The sequence below is a fragment of the Xenopus laevis genome, chromosome 3S (assembly GCF_017654675.1).
Source record: "Xenopus laevis strain J_2021 chromosome 3S, Xenopus_laevis_v10.1, whole genome shotgun sequence".
Lineage (NCBI taxonomy): Eukaryota > Metazoa > Chordata > Amphibia > Anura > Pipidae > Xenopus > Xenopus laevis.
In genome coordinates, this window is record NC_054376.1 from 66832188 (window position 1) to 66854591 (window position 22404).

General features: G+C 38.0%; 1 protein-coding gene across 4 annotated transcripts in view; it reads left to right on the top strand.

The window, feature by feature from the left end:
* The first annotated feature begins 6353 nt into the window (after positions 1-6353).
* LOC108713041 (protein TASOR 2) overlaps positions 6354-22404 on the top strand; it is a 53930-nt gene continuing 37879 nt past the window's right edge. For 3 of the 4 annotated variants that reach the window (XM_018255701.2, XM_018255704.2, XM_018255703.2), the window contains exons 1-6: positions 6354-6503; positions 8636-8757; positions 9046-9065; positions 9530-9629; positions 10082-10182; positions 11385-11488. In XM_018255701.2, coding sequence (XP_018111190.1) covers positions 8756-8757; positions 9046-9065; positions 9530-9629; positions 10082-10182; positions 11385-11488 — 327 coding nt within the window. In that variant the 5' untranslated portion in view covers positions 6354-6503; positions 8636-8755. The other variant, XM_041588452.1, reaches the window with a different exon arrangement.

The following is a 22404-nucleotide window of genomic DNA, read 5'->3' on the forward strand; positions in this document are numbered from 1 at the left end:
AAGAAAATAGGAAGTAACGTTTTTATTGGCTCAAACACTGCTGGCACTCCTGCACAACACAGACAAATGTTAACCTCCAAAGATATACAGTATAAATATGTAGATTTACCATTTTATTAGAACTATGACTGGCAGATATGGGTGCACAGCTTTTGAAGGCAGCATATTACTCATGTATCTGGGGGGGTTATGCTTTATTAAATGTGTTACTACCAAACCTACAGGAAACATTGCCACTCAGTTGGTATTAATCACATAAATGTTTTAACTTGCATAACCACGAAAGAGTTAGAACAAATGGTGACTATATACAGAATCATTTATAGACAGATTAATTTGTAGCTCCCAGGCTTATAATAACCAAGTTATAAGAAAGGATAAACATTTCATTCACTGACATTTATTTGAATACATAATTTTCTTTAAAAATTACATTATCTTTAAGGCATATCCCAGCAATGAAGCAGTATCCAAAGAGAAAAAGAAGTATGCTCACAACATGATTTTTACATAAATGTTTTTTTTTTACAGTACATACATCATGTAGATTCAAAAGGAAGATCTCAAGTCCTCTGATGAGTTAACCTGCCAGTCCTTAGGATCTTCATCTAGAAAGTAAAAATAAAAACTCACAAGTTACACTTTACTGTAATAGCCTCAAACTATCATCAACCATTGACCAAGAGAGAGGGCTGACATATGTTAAAAGAGGGGGCTCGTTTCCTATTATTCTCTTCTACGTCTGGAAAGACATACTCAGTACTGCTAGGGCAGTAGAAAGTAACATCAAACTCTCACTCCCAAAATTATTTCAACTATGATACCTGTGGAGTGGGTGCTCATACAATACCCACATGCCTCAATGGATGTATGCAATGCAGCCACTGAAACTTAGATCTCTTGCACAGTCTACGTTTCTTAACCACAATTGCCTGCTGTTGAAATGAATGGGGGGGGTGGTTCAGAATGCCTTGTCTCCAAACGACCGATCTCCACCGGACGAAAAATGTCGGCACACTCCACACACGATCCGAAAATCACACTCGATTCGTACGATAGGATCTTTGCATCTATGGTCACCTTTAGGGACAGATTGGTACAATTTAAGAGGATCCAATAAATGTATATTATGCCCCTGAGGCTTAAAGCTATGGGAAGGCTAGATGGTGCGAAATGTGTGAAATGTGGCATGGGAGAACATAGGTTCCTTCATTTTTTTTTTTTCAAACTTTTGTATTGAATTTCTAAAAGTAAATAAAATAAATTAAAATGGTAAAACCGTACATTGTGTGTTTGTTATGACATAATGGGTATACAAATGCCATTATTTCTTGAGTTTGTTGATCAACATCAGTCACTTTGAACACGGTTTCATTATAAGTCAATACAGCACAATAATAATTGAAAATAAACAGATAAGAGCAGGAAACAGAACAGAGAGAACGAGGGGAAAGGGAGAGAGTAAGAAAGCATTTGAGAATGAAAGATAAGAAGGTGGGGGGAAGTGAGAGCTTCTTTCTCATGTAGTTGGTTTCTTCATTTGATTTGTGATTGTCCTAGGGGTTAGCAGCAGCTTGGACAGAAGTCATCTGCAACATTAAAGAACTAAACCCTAAAAATGAATATGGTTAAATATGCCATATTTTACATACTAAACTTATTGCACCAGCTTAAAGGGGTGGTTCACCTTCAAACAACTAGTTGGTTTCAGATAGATCACTAGAAATAACGACTTTTTCCAATGACTTTCTATTTTATATGTGTGACCGTTTTTCTAGTATTGAAGGGTAAAGTGTCATTTCTCTCCTTCTGAAGCAGCTCTGGGAGGGGGGGGGGTCGCCAATCCTGTAAACTGTTCTAAATGTATACATTTAGTTGATACATTTCTTATCTTTGTCCCTGCTGAGCAGAATCTCTGGGTTTCATTACAGGCAGCTGTTAGAATTGATACAATAGTTGCTAATACTCCAGAGATGCTGCTGAGAAATGTATCAACTAAATGTTGCAAAATTGTAACAGTTTAGAGTCTGCGCCTGAATTACTGAGCTGCCAGACTCAAACACCAGAGACATGAACATTCAACTTTAAACTTAACGTAAACGTAAAAAATAAATAATGGAAAGTAATTGGAAAAAGTTTTTATTTCTGGGGAACAATCTAAAAACAACTGAATTGAAAAAAGTGTTTGGAAGGTGAACAACCCCTTTAAAGTTCAGCTTCTCAATATCTGCAATGATGCAGGATTCAAACTTGCCACAGAGGGTCACCATCTTGGAAAGTGTCTGTGGGCTCCGAGCAGCAGCACAGAGCATGTGAAGTGAATCAGCAAAAAGAAGATGGGGAGTTACAGAGGCATCTTCAGAGGCACAGATTTTCCCTGCTAAAGGGGTTGTGGTTTCCTTGGGCTGGTACAGAATCCAAAAACATAATGTACAACATTTTTAGACTATGGGGCATATTTATCAAAGATCGAATTTCGAAGTAAAAAAACTTCGAAATTCAACCGTCCAATTTGAGTACTTCGATAGTTGAAGTATTTTTTCCAGCGAAAACGTCCGTATTCGATCGAAGGAAAATCGCACGATCTAAGGATTTTTTTTAAAAAAAACTTTGAGGCTTTTGGGCAAGTTTTGAGGAGTCAGATAGGTTCTAGAAGGTCCCTCATAGGCTAAACAGCAATTCGACAGGTTTAAGGTGGCGAAGTGTCGAAGTTTTTTAAAGAGACAGTACTTTGATTTTGAGTGGTCGATTTTTCGAATCAAAGTCAAATTTGGCCTATTTGATGGTCGAAGTACCCAAAAATTACTTTGAAATTCTGAGTTTTTTCATTCGAAAATTCACTTCGACCTTTGATAAATCTGCCCCTTTAAAGGAAAACTAAACTCCCCCAATAAGAAAATCTCTTACCTACTACCCTAGGCAGTGCCCGCTCCCAGCTCCCCCCGCATAGTTACCCCTAAAATTGCCCCTTAATCTGGCCATATGTGAGATCTGACTGTGTGTGGAGAGTCCCGTCATTTTTCGTCCGGCGGAAATTGGTCGATCGGAGAGGTTAAAAGATTTCTGTCGGCTGCGGGTAATATCTCTTCATGTATTGCCGATCGTACGATTTTCAGTGGGAGGCTGTCACTAACTTTGGTCGGACATAACTTTCATACGATTGGTGTCAGGGGCAGAACATCAGCTGATCTGTTCTTTTACTACTTTATTTGATTGGAATGGTAAGTGGCAGGTCGGGAGATGGGAAAGTCAGATCGTACGATGATTCGTACGATCATCAGCCTGTGTCAATAGGCGCAACAGCACTTAACTCAGAACAGAAAGACAGCTGTGCTGAATACAACTATATGGAAGTGCTAGGAGTTCATGTTGCCTTTTAATAAATGGCACATTTGGGGATCTGCAACTGGGGTGTGATCCTGCTTCAGTCCAGCACTTTAGGTTAATTGGGACAAGAACAATGTGTGTCTGCCACAATACATAATTATTTATTATTACTGTTCTTTTTTGCCTTTTGGCAAAACAACTTCTGTTGTTTTGTGTTGTGTTAATACTCACAGTGATGTTTTTAAGACAGAGTACCGAATATATGTATATAAATATGGCCCTGCATGGAGGACCTTTAACAACCAATCACCAATTTTCATTTTTGCAATAGTTCCCCTTTAAAAATGTTCTGCATTGAGCACAGGCACACGATTCTTTTAAACAGTGAGAGCATGACATTAAAATGAGTGCAGATTTAAACCTTACAAACTGGCATTTTAACATCAATATTACTAAGTGCGAAAGAAATTCCTTTTTGACGTGTACAGGAAAGTGAGGAGACATACACCAGGGTTGCCAGGTTGGCGGTTTTCTAGCCAAATTGTGCTACTAACTTAAAGCCCAGGCCGGTTTTGAAAGTACAAACTAGCCAAGGAATGGATTTGGGCTACTTTTTGAGCCTTTGGCTGGTTTGTACTTTGGAAACCAGCCAAAGTTTTTTTCTTTCCCTAATGTGAAAAGCCTGCTTTTCCTAATGCATGCTGGGTAGTTTTTGTTTACAAATTTGCCAACTGCCAAGTTCAATGTAAGACTACAATACCCAGCATGCAATGAGTTACCAGATTTTGGGCCCTGTACCCCAGTCTCCCGTTGCTCTGGGGTTGTTCACCTTCCAAACACTTTTTTCAATTTAGTTGTTTTTAGATTGTTCCCTAGAAATAATGACTTTTTCCAATTACTTTCCACTATTTATTTTTTACGTTTTTTCCAAAATCTAAGTTTAAAGTTGAATGTTCCTGTCTCTGGTGTTTGAGTCGGACAGCTCAGTAATCCAGGTGCAGATTCTGAACTGTTACAATTTTGCAACATTTAGTTGATACATTTCTCAGCAGCATCTCTGGAGTATTAGCAACAATTGTATCAATTCTAACAGCTGCCTGTAATGAAACCCAGAGATTCTGCTCAGCAGGGACAAAGATTACGGAACGCATTTTAGGACATCTTGCTGCGAAATACATCTCCTTCATGCGATGTCCTATGTTTTCGGAATGGTGCATCTGTTGCTTTTACCGTCAGTCATCGTCCAAATCTGCAATCGCACCTGCGTCCTCTACCCTTCATTCTCAGCCGTCATACGAACTGCGCCCTCAGTCTTCCCCCTCAGCCCTCCACCCTCGCTCACCACTTCAGAAAGTTATGAATAAGACTGTCGGCTGAAAAGAGAGATCTGAGGGGGAGTACTGAGCAGGGAGGGCGGAGGGACGAGGACTAAAAGGAAGAGGACTGAGGGCGGAAGGCAGAGGATTGAGGGCAGAAGGAAGAGGATTGAGGGTGGAGGATGGAGGATTGAGGGTGGAGGATGGAGGGCTGATGGCGGAGTTGGTAAGACTGAAGGTTGAGAAGGGAGGGTAGAGGACGGAGGTGCGATTGCAGATTTCAACGATGACTGACGGTAAAAGCAACCGATGCGCCATTCCAAAGACATAGGACATAGCATGAAGGAGAAGTATTTCGCTGCAGGATGTCCTAAAATGCGTTCCGTAAAAGATAAGAAATGTATCAACTAAATGTATCAATTTAGAACAGTTTACAGGATCGGCGACCCCCCCTCCCAGAGCTGGTTCAGAAGGAGAGAAATGACACTTTATACTTCAATATTAGAAAAACCGTGACACATAGAAAATAGAAAGTCATTGGAAAAAGTCGTTATTTCTGGTGATCTATCTGATAACAACTAGTTGTTTGAAGGTGAACAACCCCTTTAAGCATTCACGCATTTTCTGTTGACTTTCCTCAATTTCAGGACAAAAATCTGCTGGCCACCTTAAATGGTTGAACTGTATTACCAATATTTATTGAAATTGAATATGTATGAGGGTCTTATGGGACCCCTATATCTCCTGTCCCATTTTGCTTCGTGGATACATTTGAAAAAGGCATATCTCATACCTCCCAACTGTCCCTTTTTAGGAGGGACAGTCCCTCTTTTGACAGCTCAACCCGCAGTCCCTCATTTGTACTGGAAAGTCCCTCTTTTCTCTGCACTGAACAGCCAGAAAAAGAAACAAAGTTTCTCACTTAATTGGCTTTTAGCAGAGAGCCCAGAACAGCTAACAGGTGCAAATAAGATACTTTGTAACAATTTTGAGATACAAAAACACAGTTTAGATAAGGAGAAATATTTTCAAACTTTCATAACCTGCCAAATTTCGTAAAACAAACATGGTAATTAGGGGGTGTGGCCACAGAAAGGGGTGTGGTCAAAAAATTGCTGCGCTACATGCGGAAAAAAAATTTTTGTCCCTCTTTTTACTTCCAAAATGTTGGGAGGTATGAATTATCTTCATATATATTCGTCTATTTTTTTGACTTTTTTCCACTGCACATGTGCTATTTTTGGGCTACATTTGAAGTGCCTCTTGGCTAGTTTTGGGCTGGATGTGTGGAAGACTTTGGCTGGTTTTGAAAATGACACCTGGTTATACGTTATCATTCATGCTCCAGTCAAATAAACATATGCACGTTATTATAACTTTAGGCACATTCAGCATTCTGGACGGAGAGAAAGCCTAAATAGACATTTACAGCAAAATTAAGGCACATTGCCATAAGTATATGCTCATCAGAATAATTATGGCCGAGGGGATAATTGACACTGCCTCTGTTTCCATAACAACCCCTCACTTTCCGGGAACGAGTCACTTTGTCACATTACCACTAAAACGTCAAATTCTCAGAAGTTTCGTCACTTGAACTCTTCAAAAAATGCTTAGATCACATCTAGCAATAAAAATAATCTAGATCATTTAAAGCACAGGAGCCGCAGAAGAGGGCGGAACTTGTACCTTTCATTTCCGGGTGAGTTTTCACTTTCTCTTCGGCTTTTTTTTTTCCTACGGGAAGTGCTTCCGGAGACTACCCTTCTTGGAACACTGTGCCTGTTAAGCGTCAGACATTTTTAGGCAGCGGGGATTTTTTTTTTTTTTTGTACAGGAGCTGGAAAGGGATACGGAGAGGTGAGCCCCTGATCTATCATTTCCGAGCAGTGTATGTGATAATGTAATGGATCCTTCAGTACATGCTGCGCCTGCTTTTCAGGGTACACCAAAATCAGATTGGAAGGGGGTATAGGGTTTATACGTCAATGGTACACCCTGAGATCTCAGAGGAGAAAATGACAGCCAAGCGATACATTCCAGTAGGGCGATTTCATTGGACTGTGGGATTGTTTATGTTTGACGCTGGCGAGTGGGATTTTGGTTCGGTAGCGATTTGCCTTCTTTCAAGCGTGAAAGGAAAAGCAGCGATTGTGTAACGCAGAGTTGCATTAGGAACGTGTCATTTCCTGTGTGGGATGAAGCACTGGGAACATATCTGTTTCTGTTTAGCTCACGGGTATCTAGCGCCTGCCCCTCTCCTCTCACAGTTACCAACTACAAGGTGATGCGCAGGGATACAGTGCCTGGGATGTAGTATCAAATGAAAATATAAAACGTAAATCTATTCAACAAAATAGGGATGCACCAGATCGGCTATTTTGGATTGGGCCGAACCCCGCGAATCCTTTGCGAAAGATTCAGCCGAATACAGAACTGAATTCGAATTTGCAAATGCAAATTAGGTGTGGGAAGGGGAAAACATTGTTTAATTCCTTGTTTTGTGACAAAAAATCAAGCGATTTCCCTCCCTGCCCCTAATTTGCATAAGCAAATTCGGTTTCAGTTCTGGCGGCAGAAGGATTCGGCTGATCCTCCTGAAAAAGGCCGAATCCCGAACCAAATACTGGATTCGGTGCATCCCTACAATAAATTATCCAGTACCACTTCTAAAATAATCAAGTTTTCTTCTCTCTGCCTCTCAGCTTCTGTCGCTCCTCAATCAGGAGTTGGGTGCCAGATTTTCATTGACAGATCTAATGTATCTTTTAGGGGGCTTCCTTTCTTAGCATATGTATTAGCACTCATTCTTCCACCAACAAAATAACTGACTTTTGTGCAAACCCTGCATGTAAAAAGACAGGATCTATGGGGTTTTTTCCCCAATCTTGTAGGGAAAAGTAGCACCCCTCAGAGGGCTATATTAGATCTAAAGCCAGACTCTCAGATTCTGGATTAAAGGGGTTGTTAACCTTCCAAATAATTTTTCAATTTAGTTGTTTTCACTTTGTTCACCAGAAATAAATTGCTTTAAATTCCAGTCTCTGGTGTTTCAGTCTTGCAGCACAGTGATCCAGGTACAGATTCTGAACTGTTACAATTTGCTACATTATTTCTACATATAATGCTACATGCATTTCTCAGCAGCATCTATGGAATATTAGCAACTATTGTATCAATTATAACAGCTGCCTTTTATTTAACGCTGGGCCAAAGATAAGAAATGTATCAGCTAATGTATTGCAGAAGTTTTACTCTGAAGCCATGACACTTTTTGAGTAGATGAGGCATCTTGAGAATAGGGCACGGTTGATTTAGATTTTCAGTTTTCTCACCCTGATCACCTTAGTTGGAATATGTGACAGCTGATTAGACGTCTGTTTTCTTCACAGACACAGGACCTCTATGATCCCCGTAATGGTGTGTGTGTGTTTTTGTGAAAGAGGAAAAGGAACACTTTGCTCACTAAATATAAATCTTCCATTAGTCTTGGTGCAATCATTTTGATGTAACATAACAAGTACTGTTTTCTAACTTGTAGAAGACTGTTCAAATCTAATGGCTGATTATCGGTATTTATGTCCGGTGTTAATAAGCATGCCTCTTAGGCAGCTGTCACACAACGCATAGAATTATGTATAATTGCAGGACTGTAATCTGCCAGTCATTGCAAACATTAGGGAGGTTTCACCCCAACAATCTCAAGTATGCATTTTCTGGCCCAAAACTGCTCCATTTGTGCCTGTCTCACAGGAAAAGTACAACTTGTTGATGAGCACACATATGGAGTGGACAGGGGCCTAGCTAGAATTTTCACTTCTGTCATTTTTATGGTGGTAGAAAAGCATGACATGTGACGGTAGCCTAAGACTTTCCACTATAAGAAATATCATGACCTGGATGAAAGAAAACCTACACAGACATGTATTTCAACAAAATGTTTAGTGCATTTTAAGCACTGATAATGATGTAATCTATATCTTTTTTTTTAGCCACAGAAGTATGAATTTCACAATGGTAATGTTAGATTTCCAAGTCTCCTGTGAACCTGTATAACTGGGATCTTTCAGTTCCACAAACATAGCACACTAGTGTTACCAGGCATAGTAGATATGTAAGTAATTATTTTGGCTTCTTCCATAACAAAGCATGCTTTTGTTAACTTTTAAGATAAAAGGTATACAGTTACGAACATTGTAAATAAAAAACTGCTGTAGCTGCTCTCAGTGTAACAAAGCAGCAATATCTTTTCTTTATAAAAGTAATACAGTATTTTTTAAAAAGCAGGTACCTGTTTTTAAGTATTACTTAGGCTTCATTATGTGGTTTGGGGTGGGGGGTTAAAAATCACATGTATATAGCCTTTTACCTTGAATTTCTGATCTTCTTTGTTTTTTTCTAGGGTTAAACTACACCATGAAGGTAAGATAATTCTATATTGTTCTCTTGCTGAGAATCAGATCACTTTCCTTTGGGATTATGTTCCAAGACATACATACTTTTCTATATAACATCAGCCACTAACAGTAAGAGCACCCTTGGAACACATACAATTACAGAAATGTATGTGCCCTGAATAAACTTTGCTACAATGGGTGTAGATTCCTGTGTATGATGAAGCCCATTGTATTCTTCTTCTGTTATCTGCTTTTAAACCTGTGTTATTTAGCCCTTGGCTACACAGCAGCATATTTATTTTTAGATTGATTGATCTGTCTATCTATTAGTTCTGATATATTTTACATTGGCATGCAAGCTTTGGGATTTCTTTTTCTTGCTATTTTTTAAATTTTAAATATTCTATAATTAATTTAACAAAAAAATTTAAGAAAAAACCTACTATTTACTTACCTTCCATGTCTAATGTGTACACACTTTCCTTACAGGCTATTACAATGTGTGGAAAGGACAGATGTATTTCCAGGATCAACTGATGTGTGATATTGTTTTCCAGTCTACAGTCAATTTTGGGATTCCAGCTCAGCTGTATGTATTTACATTCTTTTTCTTTCTTCTATAAATATCATATGTAAGAGCGTTGTATATAACTCGATCTTTATCGCCTATCAGGTATTTGTTGCTTTGTAAGTAATTCTGTATGTACAGTGTATTAACCCATTTATTATACAGCTGCGGGATATATTGGCACTTTATAAACATGATAATGCAATGTATTTATGATTCTGAAAGCTGAAATGACTAATGCCATAAATATTATGTTTTTAGTGGTAAGTTATTATTTACATCAATTTATCCTAATCCTTCCTAACCTATTCTTCGTCTTTTCCTACCTTGAAAACATGGTAGGCACCTAGTTCAATGGCACTTGGTGAGTTAGATGCTTAAACAAGATTTGTTTTACTTTCATGCATATGTCTTAGCATTAAGTAAAAAGAACTTTGGGTTTTCTCTTTTTTCTTATATTTTTGAACATGCAGGTCAAATAAACTTGAAATTAAAGAAGTTATCAAATTGCCAGAATTAATACAGAAGTTACCTAAGGGCACATTTTCAAAGAGAGCTTTAACTGGACAAGAAGGTACAGTTCCCATTAGAACTAAATTTATTGGCCAAAAATGTCACATTTTTAAGATTAATTAACTGAGTTAATTGCTTGAGAAAGTGTTCTTTATATATTGAGGTACTGGAGTTCTCCATTTGTTATTGACATTTTGCAGCTGCTTAGAAAATCAGTCCTTTTTTTGTTATTGGGTAATTTGATTATTTTTACCCCCAGGGCACAATGTTTAGGGTGTAATCTGAGTTTTATCAGTTCAGTACAAAATAACAAAAATACCAAAAAAGTATAAAATAACTGAAAAGTATTGAAAGGCATGCATATGATGTACCATGATGACTATAATAATGACGGAACCATGCACGCTTTATTATTTATTTGTTTATTGTTATAAAATGCTAAATAAAAACCTATAAAATAAATTGAAAAGCACATTATCACTGCAAAATGTATTAGCAAGGGGGGCTTTTTTACATGCAGTTTTGCTTATTATTTTTTTTTCTTTTCTGTTTAGTACAAGGACATATTTCCCTTTAGCAGTTTAGCAAGCCTGGTCTTAACACTAATCTGTTACATTTGATACCTTCGTATTCCATGTCTGCTGCTGAGAAATAAGAGAATCTACTCTATCAAATTGAAGCAATTAAGCCAGTGACATGGCTTACTGCTTTACTACTCTGAAACATATGTGGTCTAATACGAAATTCATGTGATTTCTAATTGTACAGATTTAGAAAAAAATAAATAAAACTTCCCAATAGCAGTGCTTTCTGTTTTTTTAATGTACAGTGTAAATGTACAAATTGGGTCTAAATCATCATTTAGACCCACTGTAAAGAACTGATCAGAATTGATGCATAGCGTTTTAATCACTGTTTTAATCACTGTATGAAGTTTGATATATGAGCATTTCACTTTCCCTTATAATTGTGTTTCCATTTATCAGGCAAAAAAAATTTTTTTGGGTTGACATGTCCTTTAAACATGCCAGTAGTCTGTATTTCACCCAGAGAGGTGGGGGAAATGGTTAAGATTTTTATGTTGGGGAGAACATTGTTATTGCCTTGAGTTCACAATTTTCTCTTTCAACTATCTTTGACTCATAAATCATTCCCCCACTTTATTCATCTTTTCTCTACATTTTTTAAGTATATGGCCCATTAGATATATAACAAATATATAAATAAATAAATAATATTAGTTCATATCTCTTTTCTCTTAAGCATGTTTTGAAAACATCTACTACAGTGCATACCAAGTAATCACATCTAATGTGGTGGGGTTAGAACTGGACAAATTGCAAGAGTTAATGAAAGAAAAAGAACTGGTAAGATTAGTTTGCTATATCTTTTTGTTGAAACAATATGTATGTGTCAGCCATAGCATTGTGTATTTCTACAGTGGAAAGTTTATTACAGCACAATTAAACCATATGTACCTTAATCTTCTGTTTGTTCTAATGTTATTATATATTGAATTGAAACTGCATTTTATGTGTCATGTGTTCTAGGAGTATTATACATAGAACAAGCTTTGTGCTTACTGACTTTTGGGGTATAATAAATTGAAGTTGGCACTGAATTTATGTTTCCATGGATTCTAAAGTCATTATATATCAAACTGAACTTGATTTTTTTAATTTTTAAAACCGTTATGCAATTTTAAGCCAAGTGGGTAGCATGCTGATGATCACAGGCACATGAATGTTCCATAATTAATGTAGCTAGAGCTGCTTCAAGTTGAAGTGAACTCTTCTTTTTGTGGTTCATGAATGCATAGGCTGGCAAGTTGTACCTACTTACACATCCCTCAAAAAGCAGGTGCAATTGTTTTTGAATTTTATTTGGGAAACACAAAGTGTAGCACCAGCTAAGTACAGCCAAAGCCAGAATAATGGTGTGTTGTGTCAATATTTTGAACTTTGTACTTGCCCTCCCTCCTAAAAATAGGCTTCTTTGAGTTCAAGGATTCATTTCTATATTAATTGTATAAATATTTTAAATAATTAACTTTTTTGTGTCCATTCTGAAATTAAACATAAGCAATACAAATATAAGTAACTGAAGCATAACAGTTGGTGTGTGTAGTTTTTTTTTTTTGGCCAGGTTCAAAGACCTACACAACTAACAGATTTTCAGTTGCACAAAAAAATTCATCAGTCTTGTAGCAAACGCAAAAGATGTTTTTTTCTAAGCAAAAGAAACTAAACTGCTATCTGTGATATATTCAGGGACAGTCATACTTTCACTTTCAAGTGTTTGCTAAGAAACAGAAAGTGAAAGCTTTATTTTTCTGTTCCTCACAAAACTGAAAGCTCTATATAAATACACCAGTAAACCTTCAAAGCAATGCTGTTCTGAGTCCTCTGTCAAAGAAACACCCAGGGCACAGGCTTGAGCATGCTCGGTTCGCAACTCTCTCCCCATCCCTCCTCCCCACCCTGTTGTAATCTGAGCCCAGAGCTATGCGTGGATAGGCAGAAATTCAGGCAGGAAGTTATATGGAGAAAAACATCACTGATGATGTTGCCCACAGCAACCCATCAGATCTTTGCCTTTGTTTTCTAACTTATAGGTAACTGTTGAAATCTGCTATGGGCCACATCAAATGAGATAAATATAAAACCACTGTTTTACACAGCATGATAAATGGCTCCTATAGCCTTTGAAGAGCATTGTTAAACTGAAGCCTGTCTCGCACTATAAACTGCTAATATTACATAAACTTCTGAAAAACATACAACATCATTAAGACCAACAGACAGCTGCAGTTGTGGTCGCACAAAAATGGGCGCAGTTGGTGCGCATATTGATGCCATTCATTAAAGATTCATGTGTTCAAAGACAATCTGTGTACTTTCCTATAGTTGAGCTAAGTGGTAATGTGTCTGTCTCGGCAGGCTGCCAGGCACCATCCCAGTTATTTAAAGTTGAGTAAAGTCAATAGCTCTTGTTTTGATGCATCAAGTGCAATTGTTTAGAATAGTTTCCAATATGTGAACATATTTTTCTAGCATCATATGCTCAAAAGGTATATAGTGCAAACCCAACTATTAGTACATTGTTTGTGTTCACATTTGAATAGGTTTATATGTAAATTAGATTTAACAATAAAACCTTTTCTTTACATGCATTTTATGTTTCTACCTCCAGGAACAGGAATATAATAACATTATAAACCCATTATTCCTTTTAAATGTTTTTACAGAATTTTGTGGACCTTTTGTTGATCTGGTTAGATTATATGGTTTAATGTGTGAGAGAAATCTAAGCTAAAAGTTGGCTCATGTCCTGTGTTCTGTGTGACCTACCTATGCCTCAAAGTATTTTGTAGCTGATAAAACGGTTTCATGTATTTGTATTGTTATATTACATTTTCTTCTCTGAGAAAGTTGTCTTAATTGGACAGCTGTAACAAAAAAAATGATATGATAAGCTTACTATAAAATATTGGTTCTGACATAGTTGATGATAACTAAGGGACATATACAGGTATCTGATCCTTAAAGGAAAAGGAAAGTCTAAAATAGAATAAGTCTAAAAATGCTGTATTTTGTACACTAAACATAAGCATGAACTTACTGCACCACAAGCCTAATCAAACAAATAATTTATGCTTTCAAAGTTGGCCACATGGGGCTGTCATCTTGTAACTTTGTTAAAAATCTTTGCCTGACCCTGACCCTGCACATGCTCAGTGTGGTCTGGGCTGCTTAGGGATCGTCATAAACAAAGCTGCTTGAGTTCTGCATGGCTGGGAAGTAAGGTGGGGGCTCCCCCTGCTGTTCATAAGTATGATTGTTTCCCTGCTCAGCAGTTAGGGAGCGTCTGACAATTCCTATCCACATCAGTAAATGAAGGTAGAATTTTACTGCATACAGTCAGGTTTCTTATAAAAACGGTACACATTTTTTAATCAAAGTATATTGGAGATAGGTTTCTTTTTGATTAAAGAAAGTAAAAATGGGATTTTATTTTTTTGCCTTTCCTTGTCATTTAATCTGGAAATCTGTTATCCAAAAAGTTCCAAATTATGAAACGGCTGTCTCCCATAGACTCCATTATAATCAAATAATCTAACATTTTTAAATTGATTTCCTTTTTCTCTGTAATAATAAAACAGGAGCTTGTACTTGATCCAAACTAAGATATAATTAATCTCTATTGGAAGCAAAACCAGCCTATTGGGGTTTATTTAATGTTTACATTTTCTAGGAGACTTAAGGTATAAAGATCCAAATTACGGAAAGATCTGTTATCTGGAAAACGCCAGCTCCTGTGTTAAATGTCAGAGTAAAGTTACTAGGTCACGGATCCCAATGGCTGAAGGCAATTATAACTGCTACTAAGCAATGTTGCCAATCCCAGTGACTGTTTGCAACAATTGTATTCCTTTTAAAGGACTTTCCCCCAGCACATTCAGCCTGCATGGCAGTGTTAGACAGGAGAGCACTGAAGCTGTAACTCAAGGGAGCTAAAACTGCATGAGTCAGGCTACTGTAACAGAACCGCTTTTACTTGGAGACACAGTACTTTTAACATAATGAAGTGGCAACTGAGGAACAGATCTTACTGTGACTTGGAGTGGTACCAATGGGGCATGGGCAGGAAACTTCCTTCAGGTGAAAGGTTTGTATTACCCCTGGGAAAGTGCGGTTCTGAGCAGTTTAACGGAACACACAGCAGGGATTCACTGAGTACAGATTTAGGGCTGAAACGCACCTTCTTCAGATCGATGTGATGAGAGGAATCGCAGGCGTCATGTCAGATGCGCTGAATCTAATGTTAGTAATACAAGTGTCTCATCTACAAACTGATAGCATCCGACACGACTGTCAGGTAAAGACGCAAAGTGCAGAGTTCGCATCCGACAGTCGCGTCGGATGCAATCAATTTGTAGATGTGACATTTGCATTGCTTACATTAGATACGGTGCATCCGATGTGAGGCCTGTGTTTCCTCTCATCGTGTCAGATCGGAAGGATGCACACTGTGTAGCCTTTACTAGCATTCAGGAACACATGAAGAGTCCAAAATTGAACTGGCAATGATGTGTGTGTGCGCTCCCTGAGACTACAAAACCTCTGTTCCCTGATGAAAGGCTACTCCCCTGAGCTTGTTAAGGCATGCTGAGTAAAGAGAACCGTAACTCATAACTTGCCAGCAACCTCACACTGCAGTCCTAACATTCTTGACACTGTGTATGAAATTTCATCTGTTCATGTTTGGACAAACAATTGCAAAAGAATTCCTGAGCTCATTTGTTTTTTCTGCATTGCTCTGGCTTGCTGCCAAATGGAAATTTAAAAGAAAATTAGACCCCCCCAAACAATGTAGGTCTCTATAAAAATATATTGCATAAAACTGCTCATATGTAAAACCCTGCTTCATGGAAATCAACTTTTTTGGTAGTATGTGCCAATGGGTAATCATAAATAGAAAATTGCCATTTAAAAAAAAAAATAATGTCTGCCCCCTGGGATCCTATGATTCATGGTGCAACCAAACAAACCATAGATATTTGGTGACACGAGCCAATTAACAGACAGAGTTCTTCACACTTCTTCCTGTTACAGTTAGAGCTGCAGTATTTCTGGTCAGGTGATCTCTGAGACGGCACACAGACCATCACAAAAATGGTGGTTCAAAGAAAGAGATGTAAAAGGGCAATAGTTACTTAAAAAAAAAAGTATGTGTGTATATATATATATATATATATATATGTATGTATATACTTTCGAGGGGATGCCAGCACTCACGATAAAAGGTGATAAATTGCCTGGGTGCACGATCAGCAAACTAAATAATACAAATCGAAGAAGAGGATCAGCACTCACAGGAGTTAGAAAAATCAAATAAAAATTTATTTAAGAACTATGGACTGACGTTTCGGCCCGTCCAGGGCCTTTCTTAAAGTATCTTAACAAACAATGAAAGTTGCTTAAATTCAAAAACTGGCGGGAAAACAGCCACTGTTACGTACCTGCAACGTCATAAAATGAGCGACTATCATTAAACATCACACTCAAATAATAAGATATAATCTATAGAGGTCAAAAAGTTACTCATATGCACTTATAAATGATTTCTCAATCATTTTTCCCGCCAGTATTTGAATTTAAGCAACTTTCACTGTTTATTAAGATACTTTGAGAAAGGCCCTGGATGGGCCGAAACGTCAGTCCATAGTTCTTAAATAAATTTTTATTTGTGAGTGCTGATCCTCTTCTTAGATTTATATATTTATATATATATATATATATATACACACCAGCTTGGTAAGATTCTTTAATATGCCACTTAATTTGATATAAACTGTTTGGGTGAACAGTTTTCCTTTGAACAAAAAATCTAGTTTTTGGCAAAATGAAAAGCTTCCTAACTAAAACTGTGGGGAAAAAAACTTTATTTTTTAAATCTTCGTAAGGAGCAAGCCAAAGCAATCATATGCTGAAAAAGTGAAAAAGATCAAAAATGAACTTGTGTTCTCTGCAGTTTGTTGCCAGAATATGGGCAGGTGAATCTTCATTAATTTGCCCCAAAGCTGAAAACTTCCATGTTAGTGGGCTGTAGCGCTATTGGGTAAGGTTAGTAAGGTGGCATAAAAATCCTGTTGTGTTTATTAAGGTATGGAGATCGCCCTAACGTCATCGGCAGGGTGGTGAGGGTTTATGAATGGAGGGGTGAAGCCGGGTCGGTTGCGGGTTGAGTTTTCCCAACCTGCACATCACTATTACCTACGTATGATAAAATATTAATTATTCCATTGCAAAATGTATAAGTGAGGGAGATACAATTCTCAGTGTACCCATATGGAAATTTACATATACTTTTATAAAGCCTTGGGGTACTGGTACAAAAGATTAGTCGCCCTTAATAAATCTTCGCTACTATGGATGACTAATCTCCCTCAAATGCTTTTCCTAAGTGAATTGCCACACAAGGAAAACTTACAGCAAAATTGTGTAGAAGCAGCGGGTATGCAAACTACTTGCTAATGTGATCTATATGTAATTCAGTGTGTGATAGGCAAAGTTTTCTTACCTTTTGTCATGTGCAATCTGCCTCACATTATATAGTCCTAGCATTTAAAAGCTGTAGAAACACAGTTTAACATTCATAGCCATAGAATCCTAAGCAGTAGTTGAAAGATAGCTCTTGTTGTTTGCAGCTGTGTCAGCTCTTCATTTCCTTCTTTGACATCCCGAAGAATATGAAATCTTCATCGGTATTAAAGCAGCTGTAAAATCTGTGCTGTGTACTGCTTTTAAACAGATGTAATTTCTGTCCTTCTCTAATGAGATCTAGCAAGAGACTGTTTTACTTTCATTTTCAGCCTGCTTTCCAAGAAATGGAAAGTGAAAGCTATTTCATGTGGCTGACCATGCGTAATGTTTGTTTATAGCTTTATTTGTCAAAGTAATGTGAACTTTTTATTTTATGTGTTCTTAAAGGGATTCTGTCATACTTTTTATGCTATCCTTTTAATTACTAAATGACACTGTTTACATCACAAAAATTTCACTCTACCATATAAAATGTTATTCCTGAACCAACAAGTGTATTTTTTAAGTTGTAATATTGGTGTGTAAGCAGTCATCGTAGATCATTTTGCCTGGTCATGTGTTTTCAGGATGAGTAAGCGCTGCAAAATGGAAGTGCTTTCAGATAAGCTTTTGTTTCTCCTACTTAATATAAAAGGAAGAGTCAAAGTGGGATTTGGATTTTTACTTTTGAGTGCTACAAAATCTGTTTGCTCTCTGGAAAAACAACTTTCAGTGCAGAAGTTTGCTAGAACAGCACTATTAACTGCTGCATTTAAAATAACACATGGTTTTACATGACAGAATCCCTTAAAAGCTTGCCACCCTCACAATAAAACACATTCCAATCTCCATATTTTCTTGCCCACAAAACATATTCTCCCCCCCCAGATTCCAGCACAGTAATAGGTGTCTGCAAAATGCATGTATAACTTGAGTGAAATTTAGCAATGTAGTAGGTATGTCAGTTTTTCTTCATTGGTGTGTATTTGCATTATTATACTTGGTAACATCTTCTCAAGGCAGCAGGTACTATGCATCTTGTACACAGTTCATCAGAGCCGGTATTGATGCTATCCGGGGAAGTTTAGGCAGAACCCCCGATGCCCCGCTTCCCTGCCTGTGCTTACCTTTTTGCATCAGAGTGTGTCAGGGTGGACCACAATGCTAGTGCAGGAAATACGAATTTCCATTTTGAAAAATAAAAAATTAGGTGTTTTCTTTGCCACCCTTGGTAACCTGCCATAGGAACGGCCCTGGGTCCTATATGAAAGATATAAGGAGCATGTACAGGAGCAAGAACCTTTATGAATAGATGTTTGGAGGTAATTCAGCAGTTTTGCAGGATTATTTACAAAATTGCTTTTGTAAATAAGCTCTATAAAAGTGAAAATGTATCCTCCCTTTGGACTTGTTTAGTTTTTTTTATGTAGAAAAGGTGCATAAACGCTATATGAACTTCCAATTTTTAGGGGTTTGAATCCCCCTGCTTTACAGAAATTCTGTGGACCAACCACTATGGTACACTAGGTTTGTGTAAAACCAAAATACATTTATACAGTGGTGTGAAAAACTATTTGCCCCCTTCCTGATTTCTTATTCTTTTGCATGTTTGTCACACTTAAATGTTTCTGCTCATCAAAAACCGTTAACTATTAGTCAAAGATAACATAATTGAACACAAAATGCAGTTTTTAAATGAAGGTTTACGTTATTAAGGGAGAAAAAAAACTCCAAATCTACATGGGCCTGTGTGAAAAAGTGATTGCCCCCCTTGTTAAAAAATAACTTAACTGTGGTTTATCACACCTGAGTTCAATTTAAAAGGTTATAAAGCCATTTCTAAAGCTTTGGGACTCCAGCGAACCACAGTGAGAGCCATTATCCACAAATGGCAATAACATGGAACAGTGGTGAATCTTCCCAGGAGTGGCCGGCCGACCAAAATTACCCCAAGAGCGCAGAGACAACTCATCCGAGAGGCCACAAAAGACCCCAGGACAACATCTAAAGAACTGCAGGCCTCACTTGCCTTAATTAAGGTCAGTGTTCACTACTCCACCATAAGAAAGAGACTGGGCAAAAACGGCCTGCATGGCATATTTCCAAGGCGCAAACCACTTTTAAGCAAAAAGAACATTAAGGCTCGTCTCAATTTTGCTAAAAAACATCTCAATGATTGCCAAGACTTTTGGGAAAATACCTTGTGGACCGACGAGACAGAAGTTGAACTTTTTGGAAGGTGCGCGTCCCGTTACATCTGGCGTAAAAGTAACACAGCATTTCAGAAAAAGAACATCATACCAACAGTAAAATATGGTGGTGGTAGTGTGATGGTCTGGGGTTGTTTTGCTGCTTCAGGACCTGGAAGACTTGCTGTGATAGATGGAACCATGAATTCTACTGTCTACCAAAAAATCCTGAAGGAGAATGTCCGGCCATCTGTTCGTCAACTCAAGCTGAAGTGATCTTGGGTGCTGCAGCAGGACAATGACCCAAAACACACCAGCAAATCCTCCTCTGAATGGCTGAAGAAAAACAAAATGAAGACTTTGGAGTGGCCTAGTCAAAGTCCTGACCTGAATCCTATTGAGATGTTGTGGCATGACCTTAAAAAGGCGGTTCATGCTAGAAAACCCTCAAATAAAGCTGAATTACAACAATTCTGCAAAGATGAGTGGGCCAAAATTCCTCCAGAGCGCTGTAAAAGACTCATTGCAAGTTATCGCAAACGCTTGATTGCAGTTATTGCTGCTAAGGGTGGCCCAACCAGTTATTAGGTTCAGGGGGCAATTACTTTTTCACACAGGTTTGGATTTCTTTTCTCCCTAAATAATAAAAACCCTCATTTAAAAACTGCATTTTGTGTTTACTTGTGTTATCTTTGACTAATAGTTAAATGTGTTTGATGATCAGAAACATTTTGTGTGACAAACATGCAAAAGAATAAGAAATCAGGAAGGGGGCAAATAGTTTTTCACACTACTGTATGTATCTGCATAGTGGATTTGGTACAAAATCAAAATATAGTATTGCATTTATTAGCAGCAAAAGCATTTACGTTTGAATTAGCTGGTGTTTTATAGTCTAACTACAATACATGTGGATTATGTATGGCACTTTGTGTTGCTGTATAATAGTGTCATGTTATTATGTGTGTAATTCTGGCCTATTTAAAATGGCATGTTGGGAAAAATAAAGTTCCCAACATGCATTTTTTTCCTACATATCCCCAACTGAATGAACTCATGCCAAAAAGGGGTTAATGCAAACTATTCATGTCACATTCCTACTGTATGCAGGTAAACCTAGGGAGAAACCCTGTGTAAATGTTAGATTATGGACTGTACTATTCATCTGTATTGTTTTCAGTCGTAGCCTGTTCATCCCAAGACCCTAAATTCTTGCCAAAAGAAAGTACAATAATCTTAAAGGAAGGAAGGAAAGGCAAAAAACATCACCTATCTACCTCTAATGTACTCCTCAATATCTCCTAAATCTCTAAAGTTTGAACTCACCCAGGCCACTCCTATCGTTTGAAATCCGTCTTGTTGTTCTGGTCGCATTTGTAATAACACAGGCGCCATGTTTGTGAAGTACAGGAAGCTTCCCTCTGCCTCATTCTCCTTGTTGCACATGTTGGGGGGAAAAAAAGCCTTGACCCCAGGAGCGACTATTTTCCCAGAACTGCGCACCACAAGCTGTTTATTATATATATTGTCCCCTCGCTGCGCACCGAAAATCCTTGCTTGCTGTCCCCAGTATACTGCAATAAATAATGCTTCTGCGTCTACTTAGTACTGAGACGCTAATGAACTGATTGGCTGGGGGGCGTGGTGTTTGGGGTCAATGATGACTCACGCATAGCCGAATTTGCATGCGTGCAAAGGGAAAAAGCAGAACCCTAAGACATGTGCAAAGAACAGAAATTTTGCTCTACGCGCCTCAAGGCTGCACCTGCAGACTCAGTGACGTCACCCGAGTCACACACCAGTCTACGCAGAGTGCTCATGCTTCCACATACCAGCAGGCAGACAACTTTGGAAACCTGCAGTGAGTTATCTGTACACCAGTCTTAATGTAGAAAAGCATTTATGTTTTGCCTTTCCTTCTCCTTTAATGTAATTACTAGACTGCATGTTTGCAAATTTCTAAGGGCATCAATAGATAATTATCACAGACAGACCCTGAAATTACCTTGTACTTTTTATTATTTTCCCTTGCAGGCGCTCACCTATTCATATTCCTGTTTCTCAAAGCACTGCCTGTTTGCGAGGGTAAATAAGATCTTTGCATACCAGATAGCCGCTGAAATACCAAACTAGGGAGCTGCTAAACAAAAAGCTAAATATGGTCTTATATAGCATATGTATAGCTACATCATACTAAACATTCATTTAAAAGTGAATGACCCCTATACTAGAACTTAGAAGCGCACCCAGAGCGCAGAGTAGGGGGTTTTATAGCCAATCAAGTGGCTTACACAAATCACCTGTGGCCAGATTGGCAACAGGTGAAACAAGCCATGCTTACTAGCAATTACCAAGCATAGCCATAGGAGTGAACCAGGGCCTTAGCTGTCTGCTCGCATAGAGCAGTGGTAATGAAGACAGCACAGGTACACCAGGTCCCTGGTTCAACTCCAGGCAGGTTTTCACAGCTGATCTATAGGTCTCACCAGAATAATGATAATTCACCTGTGGTACAACTGGAGATAATTCTCTTTTATTTGTTGTTAAAATTAGGCATGCACCGAATCCAGGATTAAGTTGGGGATTCACCCAGGATTCTGTCTTTTTTTCAGCAGGATTCTGATTTGGCTGAATCCTTCTGCCCGGCCGATCCGAATCCTAATTTCATATGCAAATTAGGGGCAGGGAGGGAAATTGCGTGACTTTTTGTCACAAAACAAGGAAGTAAGAAATGTTTTCCCTTTCCCACCCCTAATTTGTATATGCAAATTAGGATTCAGTATTCGGTCAAATCTTTCGCAAAGGTTTCGGGGGCTGGGCCGAATCCAAAATAGTGGATTTGGTGCGAAATCAAAATATAGTATCACATTTATTAGCAGCAAAAGCATTTACGTTTGAATTAGCTGGTGTTTTATAGTTTAACTACAATACATGTGGATTATGTAGGGCACTTTGTGTTGCTGTATAATAGTGTCATGTTATTATGTGTGTAATTCTGGCCTATTTAAA